The 15,906-nt window shown below is 38.8% G+C and overlaps 1 protein-coding gene across 4 annotated transcripts in view; it reads left to right on the plus strand.

Annotated features, from left to right (window-relative positions):
• Nucleotides 1-14,541, plus strand: part of LOC131681919 (protein gustavus) — a 645,798-nt gene extending 631,257 nt beyond the window's left edge. For all 4 annotated transcript variants that reach the window (XM_058963019.1, XM_058963018.1, XM_058963016.1 and 1 more), the window contains 2 exons: nt 9,110-10,017; nt 10,838-14,541. In XM_058963019.1, coding sequence (XP_058819002.1) covers nt 9,312-10,017; nt 10,838-10,977 — 846 coding nt within the window. In that variant the 5' untranslated portion in view covers nt 9,110-9,311 and the 3' untranslated portion in view covers nt 10,978-14,541. The remainder of the gene's footprint in view (nt 1-9,109; nt 10,018-10,837) is intronic.
• Nucleotides 14,542-15,906: the final 1,365 nt, after the last annotated feature.

Raw genomic sequence — 15,906 nt, forward strand, 5'->3', positions numbered from 1 at the left:
CATTTTATCGAATGCGGAACCTTCTTTTATTTGAATATCTAGGCCACTTTTAATTCAATATCTGCTAAGCGATTGCGACTTTCGTCAACTTCAACAGATGGTAAATGTAAGAAACTCTATTATGAAAAGTAAATCGAAGCGAGAATGTAAATCCGTGTACGATGGTCGCATTTCCTCTCGGCTTTGCTGTGAATTGGTTTCGACTTTTTTGCATACCAAGGCTCCTAATTTCCTATAAACTATGGAGTTTTACTGACTTTTCCGATCACCAAAAATTACGAATCGCTCCATGCGAAGCAATTCACCCACCCTAAAATTGTAAGCTACTAAATCGCTGTTCGTTCTTTTATAGATTAAGATTTAAGTGCAACCCAAATACAGACATGGCTTAAGCCACAGTCTTGTTACGCGCCATCCAGTGAACAATTGGAACCTATCAGAATGTCGCTAATAAAATAAAATCAAATCGAATTTATACTTTTACAATTTTATTTCGATCAAATAGTGTAGGAAAATACCGGTACTGGTTTTTATTCAGTACTGGTATTTCGGTACCAATAATGGGTCGGTATTCCCGGGATTTTCCGGTACCACAACCCTATAATTAATCAAAAAAATCTATTTTTTGAAAATTTAATAAATAGGGCGTTGGATGCGGAATTGAAGTTTCTATCTAAATTTCTATTAAATCAAAGACGCTTTCTAATAAAAAATGTTAAGCAATTTTCATATTTTTCATGGAAAAATCGCAAAATAATGGTCACTTTCATATTGTTGTCCCAAAACCACATAGTACATTTAACGAAAGAACAAAAAAGGGCATATGGTTAAAAAGGTCGTTTCTTTTTCTTTACAAAACACTTAAAGAATTTAAAATCGGTTGAAAAATGACCGAGTAGTAATTTTTTTCGTGCTGAAGATCTTGAAAATAGTTTTTTGGTATATATCATGATTTTGAGGGTATAATAAATTGATCAAACGTAGTTTTGTGTTAAGGGAATGTAGTCTAGGTTGGGACGGGTTTGTTTAAAAGCTGATATCTTCTTTCCATGCCAATATTTTTGGCACATAATACACCAGTTGGCAGATAAATTGTTTGTGAATGGAAGATATTTACTTGCAATTTTAAATAAGACTCAGGATCAATTTTCTGTACGGTCGCAAAAGGGCCAACAAAAATTTTGTCGTATTGGTTGGGCCACTTTAAACAATTTAAATCAGTGATTCTTAACCTGGGGGCCGTGAAGCCTTTGCTGGGGGTCCGCGAAGAAAAATATATTTTCCGGTTACATATTGAAATTTCATGTCTTGTTTCCTAACAAACTGAAAATAACATGTTGATAGTATACAAAATCGATGTTTATCCGTGGGGGTCCGCAGCAACCCAGGGTGATTTCCAAGGGGTCCGTGGTACGAAAAAGGTTGAGAATCGCTGATTTAAATAACTAAATACAATTTCAATTTTAATGCATTATATTAATTTATTGGTTAATATTTATTTGTTAATTTGTAGTTTAGAATAAGAATAAGTTACTCAAAGACTTATTTACTTTTATTTGACCTAAGAGAAGAGAAGACAATCGCGTAGCTAATTTGATCCAGTCCTAACCTCAATATTGAACCAGCTTCCGATTGGTCGTTTTGCCAGTCATGAGCGTTCATTATATTTACAAACGGAATAGAAAACAGTGCTGCTGAATCTATTGTGGTTACGTTTCATTACGTTTCATATCTTCCTGAATGACGATATAGCTACGTGTATTGTAGGCTCCTAAAAAAATAAAAATAAAAATTTTATTAAATTTTTAAGCATTGTAAATTCTTGGTTGAGGTGCGATCTTTGAGATAAAATTATTTTCAGCAATTGTAAAAAGCATACAAAAGGTATCTGGCAACGATGAACGCTTGTTGTCTTTAGATTTACTGCAGGGCCTAGTCGAGAAAATTAAAAAGAGCAAGAAGCCTGTTGTCGTCTCTTCTCTTAGCATTTGACAAAGTTAATCGACTCACAATTTTTACATGTAAAACTTGTACGCAAGCTTGTACGCATGCGTAAGTGCATGGTGTCCAAACCTTTTGTTCGAAGAAAATAAAATCGAATGCAGCAAAGGCAAAACCCTGATCGATATTAACATTCCAGTTACTTCTTAACACTTTAAAATTATTTACGTTGCAATTTCAAAGAAAAAGATTTAATTTAAGATGGCCCAAAAATCTGCACCACAAAAAAAAACATTTCGATCGTTTTTTAACACTGCTCAGTGCAGCAGTGACAAGTGTGAACTAAAACTTTAACTTACCATAAAAAGTGAGCTACCACCGAGACTAGTATGTGCTAAAAATAACAGATGACAACACTGAATAGGAACGAAAATATCGCGCTGTCCCAACCTATACGACAATCCCCTATATTTGACCAGATCTACAACCTTTAACAGACCACTTTAAAAGTACATTCATATTTTTATTATGCAGCACCGTATAATTATAGATTACAATGTTCTTCGACAATTACGACGAATTTATATTTTCATCTTGAAAAACTCGAACATTTCTATTGATGCTATTCATAACATTCTGCACAATATTAGTGGTCACTTTTCGAGCAACTTTAAACCGTAGCTTTTGATTCCGTATGAACTTGCCACACCATTACCTCTTTACCGATTATTTTCGTCCTGATAAATATAGCGAAGAAAATTTAAGTTGTACCGCTTCTGCGCATCTACGAACTGCCTGCCAAATCAGAAGTTTAAGTATAAATTTCGTCATTCTCTTCGTTCAAGCATTCTAACAATATTTTTCTACTCATTTCTATTTAGCGTCTTATACACTTTGCAAACGTGTATTTTAGAATACCTTACATTTTCTAGCTCCGTCAAGGATTGTCATACACTGAAACCTCCATTTACGAACCAAACCGGGGGTTCGCAAATTGAATTAGTTCGTAAAAAAGTGTTCGTTATTTAGAATTTAGTTCGTAAAAAAAGTTTGCTTCACATTCTTATTGATATTCATTGGCTTGACAAATAGATGCTGAAAATGGACAATTGGAATCGTTTTGAAATACAAGATGGCGACTTGCAGTTGAGCAATATTCACGATAACCCTAACAATATGGGTGTTTTTGGAACGGGCTTGACAAGTAGATGATGAAAATTGGCAATTGGAACCTTTTCGAAATCCAAGATGGCAACTTCCGGTTGAGAAATATTCCCGATAACCCTAACAATATGGGTATTTTTGGAACGGGTTTGACAAGTAGATGCTGAAAATGGACAATTGGAAACTTTTCTAAGTTCAATATGACGATTGCCGGTTGAGCATTATTCTTGATAACGAACAATATGGGTTCTATTTCCGTCATGCACTCGTCAACCCTATCCCGAAAATACTCATATTGTTGAGGTTATAGAAAATTTATCTAAACCGGAAGTCGCCATCTTGGATTCCAAAATGGCTCAAGACATCGATTTCCGTCATGCACTTGTCAACCCCTTTTTCGAAAATACCCAAATTATATTAGTAAAAATTAACTAAGAATACATAAGTATATAACTTCATGCTGTAATGTACGAACTCAAACTTTTCAAACAGAGTTCGTTATTTCGAATGTAGTTCGTAAAAAAGTTACGTAAATCGAATATTACGTAAAAAAAAGATAATAAATGGAGGTTTCAGTGTATTCGGTTGGCATATAAATACTTTGAACTCTTCAATATCCGTCATTGTAACGAGAGTAAATTGTAACTTATAAAAAATCAAAAAAAATCAAAATCAGCATCAAAAATCCGTCGAAGTAGTGTAGCCTTTCTTATGACAAAGAACATGTTTTTAGGATTTTAGTTTCTATTGTCTTACATTTGGAATTGTTTTCATAAGGAACTTCATTTTGATCATGATATAAGATTTATGCAGTAGTTTTAAGGCCCCTCCCGAAACAAAATTCTAGCAACGGGTCTGTCGACCACAGCAAAAGAAAGTTCTAAATAAAACACGTTGTAAGAAATAATAATGGGGAAATTAATTGGCAAATTCATTTGATAACCAATCTAGCTTCATAGAGTTCAAATAAACCCATTGAATCAGAGAAATGTTCCAATTTTTTTCCAAATACAAGCTTCGGCTTATTTTATCTTCTACTAATCACGTGTAAATTACAATTTGCGGCTCCAGTCATTATCCCCCGAAAACAAGCGACGTCATTTTTTCATGTGCTGTTTATTTATTGATATTCTTCTAACGACCGGTTGAGAAATATATATTTGCCAGACTTCCCATGAACATCGACAAGTTTGTACCTGTGTGCAAAACTTTCGCGCACGCGTTCAACCTCAAACATGCTTCGTCTCGATGTACAGGTTCGCCTCGAACATCGAACCCAAGCGAACGATGTGCAAACTCAAGTTCAAACATCCGTGTACGTACACCGGGTGCGTACACGAGAACAATTCGCACAAGGCAAAAAGAGTCAACGCTAGTGATTATGAGAGTGAGATAGAGAAAACTAGTGCCTAGAACCTACGTGTACGCACACCGTGTACGTACATGGGGTTCGGTTGTGCATGCGAACATGTGCACGCGTTTAGGTACGAAATAGCGTGTTTGAGTTCGTACATGAAGTGTGAGTTTAATATGAGCACAGAACCAGAGCGAACCTTGTGTGCGATGTGCATATGGGAAGACAGATATTTGCCCTTCAAAGCGTGAAAATTGTTTTGGTTTGAATGGTAAAAATTGACCGAGAAAGTAATCCATTTCAAATGCTGAAATTTGGATAGTTATTTAGAATTTACAGCTGCGAAAATGAAGAGTTAGTGGAGGTGTGAACATTTGTCGATATTTTAATATTAGTTTTTTGCTTATTACATTAAGCATGACAGTCATAGCCTCGAATCATAAACATCCACATCATGAAATAGCCCAAAGAAATCTTGACACTAAATGTTTTCCTTTCCATCTTTCTCCCTTTATTTTATATTGAAAAATATTGACAACCTCAATTAGGTACAGAAAATGCTCCCACATTTTTATTCTGGATCATGGACAAACATTTTTACTAACGAGCTGTCAAATTTAATCATGCTCCAGGGAAGGGTTTAGGGTTGTCACCCCTCCGGGTTTGATCCAGAGAATTCAGTTTTTAAGGGCGATCTCCGAACCTCCGTGTTTTACATCTATTTCTCCGGACCCGCTAAAACAGATAATTTAAACTGTTTTAGTACTATTTTTCCAAAATGTCTAAAAAGTGTAAGCAGTGCTATTATCACCTCTAGGATTACATAATAGTTATTTGCTCGACTAACCCTTTGTTTCATTCGTATGAAAAACAAATTATGTTATCCATCATTTTAGAAAAAAAATATCGCCGCTTAAAATTTTTTATTTTACATCTCGCAGAGGCGCTCAAAATTGTTTAAAAAAGTTAAATACCTTGCATTTCGCCAAATCACCTCACTGTTGCTGATGCTTATATACATCTGCTGCTTGATAGGATGGCGGTTAGTTTAATTAAACCGACCGAGTCAACATCTAACTTCTCGTGCCAACGGCTGCTGCTCCTTTAGATCCCAGCAAAGGAGCAAAACTCATCTCCATAGCGAATATCTAAGGACCAATATTGGCTACGGAGATGAGCTTTGCTCCTTTGCTGAGATCTCACTAGCGACTGTAGCGAAAAACTGGATTCTTCGCTCCCTACAAAGAATCTTGGAAGACACCGCAGTGTGATTCTCAAGCAGTGCTGATATCCTGCTTCTCCGTTCTTCCTGTTCGCTGTGTTGGAGGGCAACGCTCGTTCGGCCTATCCTCCACAGCGAGAATGGATGGTGCTTTTGTATTTTTTGCGATTAGCCGGGGAAGTGAAATTCTATATCAAACTAAACCTGTAAAACCGTTACAAATGTGAAAAATTGGAACTTACTTAGTGTTAACGGCTCTGAGAAGCGGTGCGCATTATTCTTTAAAAAAACGTGAGTTTAATTTGGTAATATTTTAATCAACCAACGCTGAATTGATATCCTGACTAGTTTCAGAAGGAATGAATGAGGGCATATTTATCACTTTTAAGTTATTGGTTTTATTAAAGGAAAAACATTATACTACAGTGAAAACCCGTTTTTAATGAGCCCCCAATTTTGTCACATTTTCGACCCGATTTCGTCAGCCAGCCAGGATTAGAAGGTTATGTCTACGGACTTCTGTTGCATAGTTTATCAGCTTCGGTTTACTAAAGTGAATGAATAAATATGTTTTGTCAATGCCCCTATTTTGTCAACCAAAAACACACCAAAGGGGCTGATAAAAACGGGTCTTCGGTGCATTACCAACCTCCTAATGGACTGCAGCCGATGCTAGCGATTTCTTCGTAACACGCTAACCATTCTCAATCAGAGAGACATAACTATCATTTGAAAGCCCAGTTTCTTCTTTCACTGTTGTCATATTTAAATATTTCCTGCCATTCAGTTCTCAGAGCCAGGAGCGGATCTAGAAAAAAAATTCGGAGGGGGTCCGAAATTTAGATTTTGAAATGCTAAATGTACAATACGTACTATGTAATACCCTTTTTTAATTAATCACTTTTGGTTGTCGAATCTGGTTTGGAATGACTTGGAATTTAGAACGAATTTAAAATAGAAAGTATTTTAAAATTTCTCAAGGAGATAAAAATGTTCGGGTGGGGGGGGGGTCCGGATCCCCTGGATCCGCCACTGCTCAGAGCTACATATTGACCTAATGCTACCGCCCACGTCATGAGAGCAATAACTCGATGGATTGATTCTTGTCAAAAACCATCCGAGAGCGCCGAATCCGCTGGGGTGGTTTTGTCCAAAAAAGATAATAATGTCATAAATCTTTCAGTGGAATACATCCCCTTTGAAATAATCTGGCGTCTGTATACTGTCATGCTTCACATCGAAAGACCAACCACGCTACTGTCCTTCTGCACTTTGGCTGTTTTCTGCTTTTTATAAGTCTTCAGGTTGCTCCTTTTCTTGATACGTTGGTATATTCCGACACTTATTTCCGTTTAATTGTCCGAATCACGCATGGATTTGTTCTTCCTATTTGGATATATAATTTTCTGGTGTAGTTTTGGGTTGTTCTTGCCTGCTGCTGGAGTTTCTTGCCTGCTGCTGGTAGTTTTTCTAAAAAATAGTGCTCCACAAACTTGTTTGATTTTTAGTTTGCATGATAAATTCCAAAGCGCATCGTCAATTTTTCGTATAGTTACACCCTTTTCACTTAGTCATTATTCCTAGAAGTCTAGAATTTCACTTCATTTTTAATGCATTGCATGACATTTTGGAAACAATTTAAACCATACAAAAAAGTAAACAAGCGAAAGAGATAACAGTCAAACGCACAGCTTGCTATTATTAACATATTAAAATTATCACCAAACGCCAATAGGGGCCCTTACACGAGGTGCTAGTAATGTCATTAATGACATTACTAGTAACGACACTTTTAATGATCGTGTAAACCTAGCCTCAACATTCTACGAATAGATGGAATCGGAGTCGGAGAATACTTAGTCACTGACGGAGCGTCTAAGCTCTGTATGAAAACTCGGTCGAATCACGGTTGGCTATGTGCAACCAGTGCAAAGATGTTGTTACGATAGCTGTGATACTTTTCAAATCGGGTTCTAAACCGTGCTTTCTCTAAACTTTTCCTAGGGACATACAGCTGCAGAAAAACAATAAATAAATAGTCTCACTCAAACTCATTTACTCATGTATTCATCCAAATAAAGCATTGTTTATAAACAAACAGCGCCTATTTATATCATACATGAAACCTCAATATATCAGTCCCGATTTTTTTTTCATCCATAAAGCAACCTCCACTCGGAACACCGACCACCGTCTAGGAACATTCATTGGCCTAGGTCAAACACCGCGCTGCTTCCTTATCGCAATATGCCAAAACGACGCTCCCCGAACAAATTTACTCAACACCTCCTATCACCATCTATACGCGGGAAGCCTAGCCAAGATAACCTCGATTCCGGCACCGAAGTGCACTCTGCACAATCGGCAGATAATTGCGCTGCTCTCTAGAGCCGTTTGCTCCTCTCCAGGGCAGAATTAATGATAAACAAGCAGCATTCGTTCTACCTTTCGAAATAACAGTCGACCGAAAAAAAAGAGCCGCGCCGTAAAGCTCCGTCATCGTTAGGAGAACGGCCTATCGCGGACACTCTCCTCAGTCCGTTTCGAGTGCGGTGAAGTGCAGCAGCAAGTACAGCCATTCTTTTGACGCGGAAAAGGTATAAGCTTCAAATTCGAAAGGAACAATTCCTCCGTCTGGGACCTCGAACTGGAGCAAAGGGAATGGCCAGACTGGATACCAATCTCTCACTTGGCAGCCCTGGTCTTCCGAGCGATGGTGGCGAAAGGAACGACAAAAACACGTCGATATTGACTTTCATTTTATGTGTTTGTTTACCGTTTTCAAGCGTACAGGAGAGCGCCTTTCAAGAAACGTTCTTTTTCAAAAAAGCAACAAAAATAATTACGCATTTTCGTCCTCTCTTCTCGTCGCCGCAGTACGCGTGCTGGAGTTGACTCCAAAGTGGAGCACGCCATTCACAAGCTACTGCTGCTGTTGGCCGTGGGTCAGCTCGATAGCGGGTGAATGTTCTTTCGTACGTCCGTTGTTTACCTACTCGACGTCATTAACACTCGCTCACTCACTGACTGACTCACCGCTCGAGGGTTCGTGTTTTGCTGGCCCTATGACGAATGTTCCGTAAATGGAATCATTAACCTTGCAATTGATTTCCTTTCTTCATCTGACTCTGCTCCAGTTAAAGCGCGATTCTGGGAGTCCTGATGCACTCGAAATGAGTGCTCGGAAAGCCGAAAACCTCCTCCGCAATCGCGATCAACCGTCACGCAAGGATAGCAACCTTTCTTTATCCGTTCTCGGTTTAATTGGCCATGAGCAGTAGCCGGTTTGTTTTGATCGAGTACTACCTTTTAAGGACAATGCCTTTTACCGTCAAACCAACTGGCATATGTTCGCTTTTAGTTCTAACGATTCCGTCAAATGTTCGATTCTAATGAGGTTATTTTTCTGTTTCTTTTTTTTCTTGCAGATATAAAAGTAGCCGGGGTCCGGTGCTAAGGTCAAGCGAACGTCGCCGTCCACAAAGTATATCATCATCCACCTCCACACTGCTGCCCCGCGTGGTGCTAAACCGCATCGATCCCCGCGAGTTCGAGCGTATCCGCGTCTCGTACAAGGTTGCCATCCGAAGCACCCGCAGCAGTCGTACCAGCAGTAGTGTTCACACTGGTATGAGCATGGGCCAAAAGATCAGCGGAGGTGTTAAAACGGTCAGCAGCCGTGACCAGCCATCACCATTCATTCCGAAGATTCCTCGCGAACTGGCAGCGCATTTCCAGCGGCCAGCACGTCTCGATCTCCTTCTTGATATGCCCCCGGTAGCACGGGAAACACAGGTCAAATATTCCTGGAACTCGGAGGACCGCTCGCTGAATGTGTTTGTGAAAGAGGACGACAAGATGACATTCCACCGGCATCCGGTGGCGCAGAGCACAGACTGTATACGAGGCAAGGTGGGCTTCACCAAGGGCCTGCACGTGTGGGAAGTGTTCTGGTCGACGCGGCAACGGGGTACTCATGCTGTGATCGGTGTTGCCACATCCGAGGCACCACTCCACTCCGTAGGTTATCAAAGTCTGGTCGGCTCGAACGATCAGAGCTGGGGCTGGGACCTGGGGCGCAATATGCTGTATCACAACTCGAAAACCTGCCCGGGCGTGACGTACCCTGCGATACTGAAACCAGACGAGACCTTCCTAGTGCCGGACAAATTTCTAGTAGCGTTAGACATGGACGAGGGCACGCTCAGCTTCATCGTCGACGGCCAGTATCTGGGGGTGGCGTTCCGGGGACTCAAAGGACGGAAGCTGTACCCGATCGTGTCCGCCGTCTGGGGGCACTGCGAAATCACAATGAAATACATCGGTGGTCTCGATCGTAAGTATCTGACGGATTTACTCCGATTACAAATGTTTGACATCCAATCTTGTTCAATGATACCTGGGCGGTTCGTTTTGCACACTTAATCAGTTGGGTCAATGGAATACTCCAGTTTCTTTTTGCAAAACTATTGTCCTTAACTACCCTGGTGCCTCCTAATATTAATTTGCTACTAGAAAGTGGCTGTAGTCATTCCAGAAGGATGTGCCTCATTTACCTTTTAATCGTTTCGTTCCGTCATTTAACCTTTTATTCTGGTGCAAACAGCGCACTTCCAAACGCATCTGTAACGGTACGTCAACAACCATTCCCACGTTCAAGAACGTACCTTTGCTACCGATTTCGCGAGTCAGTTAAAATCGAATTTAATGCTGTGCTTTCCGATCCTTTCCCTTGTTTTTGTTTGGTAAACAAAAACCGGCTTAATTGGCAGAAAAGTGATTGTGGCGTCGGCCAAAGCTATTCAAGAGCCAGTCGCAACCTGCGCCGCAATTGATTACCATTTGCCAGTGAGCGATTCACGGCCAGCCCCCAAAATTACTGCTGGAACAACTTTTCCCTTCGGACGTTACAGTTGTGCGCACTTACCTTAGCCATTGCTAGTCAAGGTTGAGATTTTCTTGGGCGCTAGCAGACCGCGAATCGGTTCCTTTCAAATATTGGTTACTAAACATTTACTTTTCACTTTACTATCACTCTTGCCCGTACATTATAGTGTTCTGAACATTTTTGGATGTCAAAATAAAAAATAAACATAACCGCCTTTCGGTAGGCAACCCACTAGACAATTTACTAATAATGATCTGTTTCATTTTAGCCGAACCGCTCCCACTGATGGACCTGTGCCGACGAGTCATCCGCCAAAAGATCGGTCGGACGCACCTAGAGGAACGCATCGAACACCTCCAGCTGCCGCAGTCTATGAAAACCTACCTGCTGTACCGGGATCGGAGATAATAGACAACCCAAAAGCCGACTACTAATTATTTAATGAAAATAATTATTATCGCTTACTACTATTATTATTGGCTAGATATTAATTTCTCCTCTGATTAACAGACCGATAATTAGGGTTCACAATTTTTCTTTGGTCGTGTCTCGGCAACGATGTACGTGTAATTGATTACGTTTTAGGGAACGCATTCTATCTGAGTTCTAAGCATAGGGAATAATAAAGAAAAACAAAACAAGCGATACTTTTCAGTTCTGTTCGCAAGCTGACAGGATAATTTCCACCACCCCAACAATCTCATTTTTTTTACTATACGGACTCTGCGATAAGTAAACCTTAAGGAAAAATAGTAACACTAGGAGAAACACTAAGAGAAAAAAACACAGATGCAAAGTAACAGAAAATTAATTATATATATTGGAGAAAAATATATGGAAAAGGCAAAACATATTTTCACTTTTAAAAAGCTGTAAAAAGGAAGCAAGAAAACTTGTAAGATAGATCAAATTGAAATCAAAAAGCGCAACCACTTTATTGATTTTAGCAATTGTAAAAAATTAAGAGAGGAAAATGGCTGACTTTCCCTTCCAAGCCCCAAACCCAACTCCCACCCCCCATGTATTCCTTTGAGTAAGCTCAGCAAACGCATGATGTGTTCTGTTTTTTAAGCTTTTAATCTGTAACATATGTCGTCACACTTGAAACCCGCAAACTGGTTAATAAAATCGCAAAAAATAAGAAAACAACAGTTTAACAAAAAACAATGAAGCAAACCAATCGCTACTTTTTGCATTTATCATCCGAGGTTGGGATGATTGCCAGTCACACCCAAACCGAGGATGATCTGTTCTTCCAAATATATGAGAAAAAGGAAATACCATCTTTTGAAATACGCTAGGCCAGATAAAAAGTAATATTTATTTACAATACAGAACAATAGAAATATTGCAGGCCTCCCGCAGGATTCCTGATCGGTTTCGTGGGTGAATTGTAATCTGAGACTGAGGCTAAGAAGATGCGCACTCTAATATTTAGAAAACGGAATGTAATCCGTAGTTAAAGATGATTCCGGCACGCATCCACTTATCCACATTCGTGGCAGTCTGCCGGAAATTCAACCACCACATCACACACACACAGAACGCTCTTTCGCCTTTACCTTACGTGCGATACAAGTTCAACCACGAAATCCAATCGCCTCATTCAAGAGTCTGAGTCTCAACAAATAGAAAACAAACATCACCAATAGCAACCATTCTTTCTTTTTGTAGAAGTTTATTCGTATAACCTCAAGAAAGCGGAGAAGAATGGAAAAGAAAATAAATCAGCTGAATTGAAAGCAACAAACAACAAGGATAAGACAAACAAGAAATCCGTGTGATTTTTTTTATTATTTGAAGTGATTTAAATTTAGATTGAGTAATTACAACTTTATTAAAACTAACACGAAAGTGAGATATCGGGAAAATGAGTAATGAGAGTGAGTGCGTGAGCCAGAAATAGAGTAAAGGAAAATAAAAAAACACACCAACCGAGTGTAATAACATGAGCAAGGTGTACGAGTAAGTTAGGAAACCTTAGTTTTATAAGAATATCGAATGTGAATATGAGCGATGAAGCATCCGAGTAGGCGGGCGAAGAAAGTCCGTTTCTTTCCAATTTCGGCGGCTGACTGCGACTGTGGGTGAACGTGAATGCGAGAGGCTCAGTCAATGTGGGACTATTCTAGCAGTATAAAGCAAACAAGTAAAACAACACAAACTATCGAATTAGTATGAAAGTCAAGCAAATCACCGAATATTTGATTATCACTGGAAAAGAGAATACAATGTAGAAATCGAACAAGACGTAATCAAGGGGCTTCTGTCGACCGACTCGCGCCAATCTCTATAGGTTATGTGCTCTTGTTTTCGAAGAGCATCATCCTTCCACGAATATGAACGACACGAGCTAGAGCTAGCGAAATGGTAAAGAGGGGCAAACGGGCTCGACCAGAAGAACCTAACAGCATTAATGAGAATAATTTGAATGAAACCTCGTCTTAGATATTTCTTTTTCTGTTTTAAATTTTTGCTAAACATTTGACAGCTACTCAAAGTCTGCGAAACTAGTGTTCTTCTGAGCTGTTCCTTCCGCAGTGCCGCAACGGGCAGTAATCGACCATTTAATTTATTGTTAACTGGAAATTCTTGTTGCCATAAATCAAACTGAAACACCACAACACGTAGTTACTGTGAATTGCCAATAGGAAAGAAAAAAATGCAGTTGGTGCAGCTCAGACGTAAATCCGCTGAATAATTTTGTTTTATTATATTTTTTTTATAAATTCAAACATTCTTGTTTGGTCAAAGCAACAAATAAGACAAAACAAAAATTATGAAGTGATTTGACTTATGTTTTAGGTTTCTTTGTATAAAATCTCTCCTATGTTTACTTTTTCTTTGTTCAATTTATTTTCATTTTTGATTATATAGTATAAAATGCTTAAAACAAGAGAAATAGTCAAAATATAGATAAATGATTTTTATATGAATGTCTTCAGAGTTTTATTGTTTTCCAAATCCTTTATTTTTAAGATATTCCATTAGTCGTTTCCACCTCTTTCTAGTGAGAAGCTGGCAGTAGCTTGCAAGAAAGCTTCCATTTGAGGATATAATCGTGGCCATTGCGTCAGTTAGCAGAAAAAAAAATCAAAGTCACGCCCGCTACTATACGAAATGCACAACTATCTTCACTTTGGCTGCGTACGCATGCATGTTCCCGCCTACGGGTATGCAATCGAATAACGTAGTGGATAAATTGAGTAACACATGTGCAGATCACTTCCATTATAGTCGCACAAGCATGAGCTCCCGCAAAATACGATACAACCCGGAGATCCCTACTATGACGCAATAACCGACGGAACAATTCTAGTCTAACCACAATAAGAAAATGAGAGAGAAAGTGAAAGTGTGCATGAGGACTACAATCGAAACGGAACTTTCCAGCAATTATTAATCATTTTAAGTAGTATCAATACGCGAAAACAAAAACTAAACTGGAAACCATTCCCAACAATGCCAACGCACGCGGGCAGAACGTGCGAATAAAAGCCGCGAACTGAGAGTATTAATTGTGCTGTAACATTCGCTAAGAATTCAACAAATAAAGAAGATCGAATGGTAAATTAAAAACTTGCGAAACTGGTCAGTCAGAAAAGAACGACGTAAGCACAGGCAGGCACCAGAAAGATAAGCTAAGACTAACTGAGCAACAATTACTAGGCAAATGTGTAGAAGCTAGAGAACTAATCAAGAGCAAACAGAACAGCTAAACGATATTCTATCTAATATGCAAAACAGAACTATGCTACCGAACAAATGGAATAAACAGTTCAAGTTGAAACGATACTAACCAATAACCGTAACAATACGCAAACTGCTGAACACAGACGAAAGTAATGAGATAATTCTTTGAACAGGATAAGCATTATGGTACATGATAACAAGAAAAACCAAGTAAACAATAAATGTCTTTTTGTATAAAAACTGATTATTAAAAAATAAAACAATATTATAAAATATTTAGCATTTATGTAGTTTTGCCATTTGCCGAATCTGAAAAACCGGTTTAAGTGGGTTAACTGAGATTTTCTTCCAGTTATGAATGGAATTATTTCATGGACTAACGTACAGATTTAAAGTTAGTTTTTAGTTATTTAGTTTCCATAACGTTAGTACATCAGAGAAAAGTTTGGGTTGAATTGGATCTTCAACGTTTTTAGTATCATGGACCAGTGCTGGGAAAATCATAAAAAAAAATCAAACCCTAATCATGGCTGATCATTATCGCTTATGATTTTATTGCCAATTCTCACTGCCGATAAAATTATGCCGTGATCACTCTCTTAACTATCAAAAGATCATCTTACAAAAATCATCCGATTTTTTCTTGCTCTCCATCAGTGGTGATTTTGAACTATGGTTGCCAACGCCATTCAAATTAGCCGACTGGAGCGCGTTCAGAAAAGTTTTGTACGATTTACTCTCAGAAAATTGCTTTGGAACGACACTATCCGTCTTCCACCGTATAATAATAGATGCATGTTGCTAGATTTGCCAACGCTGGAGTCTCGCCGCACATTCTTGCAAAGATTGTTCGTTTTCGATATGTTGTCGAACAATATTGGCTGTCCCGACATTCTCTCAAGGATTCATTTGTTTGTCCCCCCTCGTGATATAAGGAATCGTCCGCTTCTGTGGATTCCCAGACACCGTACAGCATATGGCAACAATCCGGTACACAGATGTTGTAGCAGATTCAACGAAACTGTCTTAGTTTATGACTTCAATACTTCTAAATCTAATTATATGTTAGCAATTAGAAATTTTTAACATTGACACTAGCAATAGCATTAAATGTAATCTGTACGATATATATCGAAGATGTAATAATAATAAAAAATACACAAATTTGATAATTGAGAGGGTGATCAGGGCATGATTCTATCTGCAGCGAGCAATTCGGAAAAAAATCACAAGTGAGAATTATCAGCCATGACTGCGATTTGATTTAATTCTTGGATCAATGATCATTATCTATTTTCGAATATCATGGATATGTTAGGGGTGTCAACGAGCCAAACAGATTTTTTTACACATTTTGGGAAAGTTTTTTTTTAATATATTTGACACGGCTCAATGCGTTAGCACAACTGAACCGTGGATCTTCCGTGTATTTACAATATGTAAAAATAGAAAAAAAAAAATATCACTACAGTCTGTTCGTCGGGTCTTGTTGACGAATCTTACTGCTGCGTGTTGAGATCCTCTTCCTTGGTGGTGAAATATTAGGTGCGTTGTCTGCCGCACCTTGAGGGTCATTCAGTCCGTCTTCTCTCGTGTTTTAGTTTATGTCCATGTCGTCATCGGTACTGCATTTATGTTGCTCAT

The sequence above is a fragment of the Topomyia yanbarensis genome, chromosome 2 (assembly GCF_030247195.1).
Source record: "Topomyia yanbarensis strain Yona2022 chromosome 2, ASM3024719v1, whole genome shotgun sequence".
In the NCBI taxonomy this organism is placed as follows: domain Eukaryota; kingdom Metazoa; phylum Arthropoda; class Insecta; order Diptera; family Culicidae; genus Topomyia; species Topomyia yanbarensis.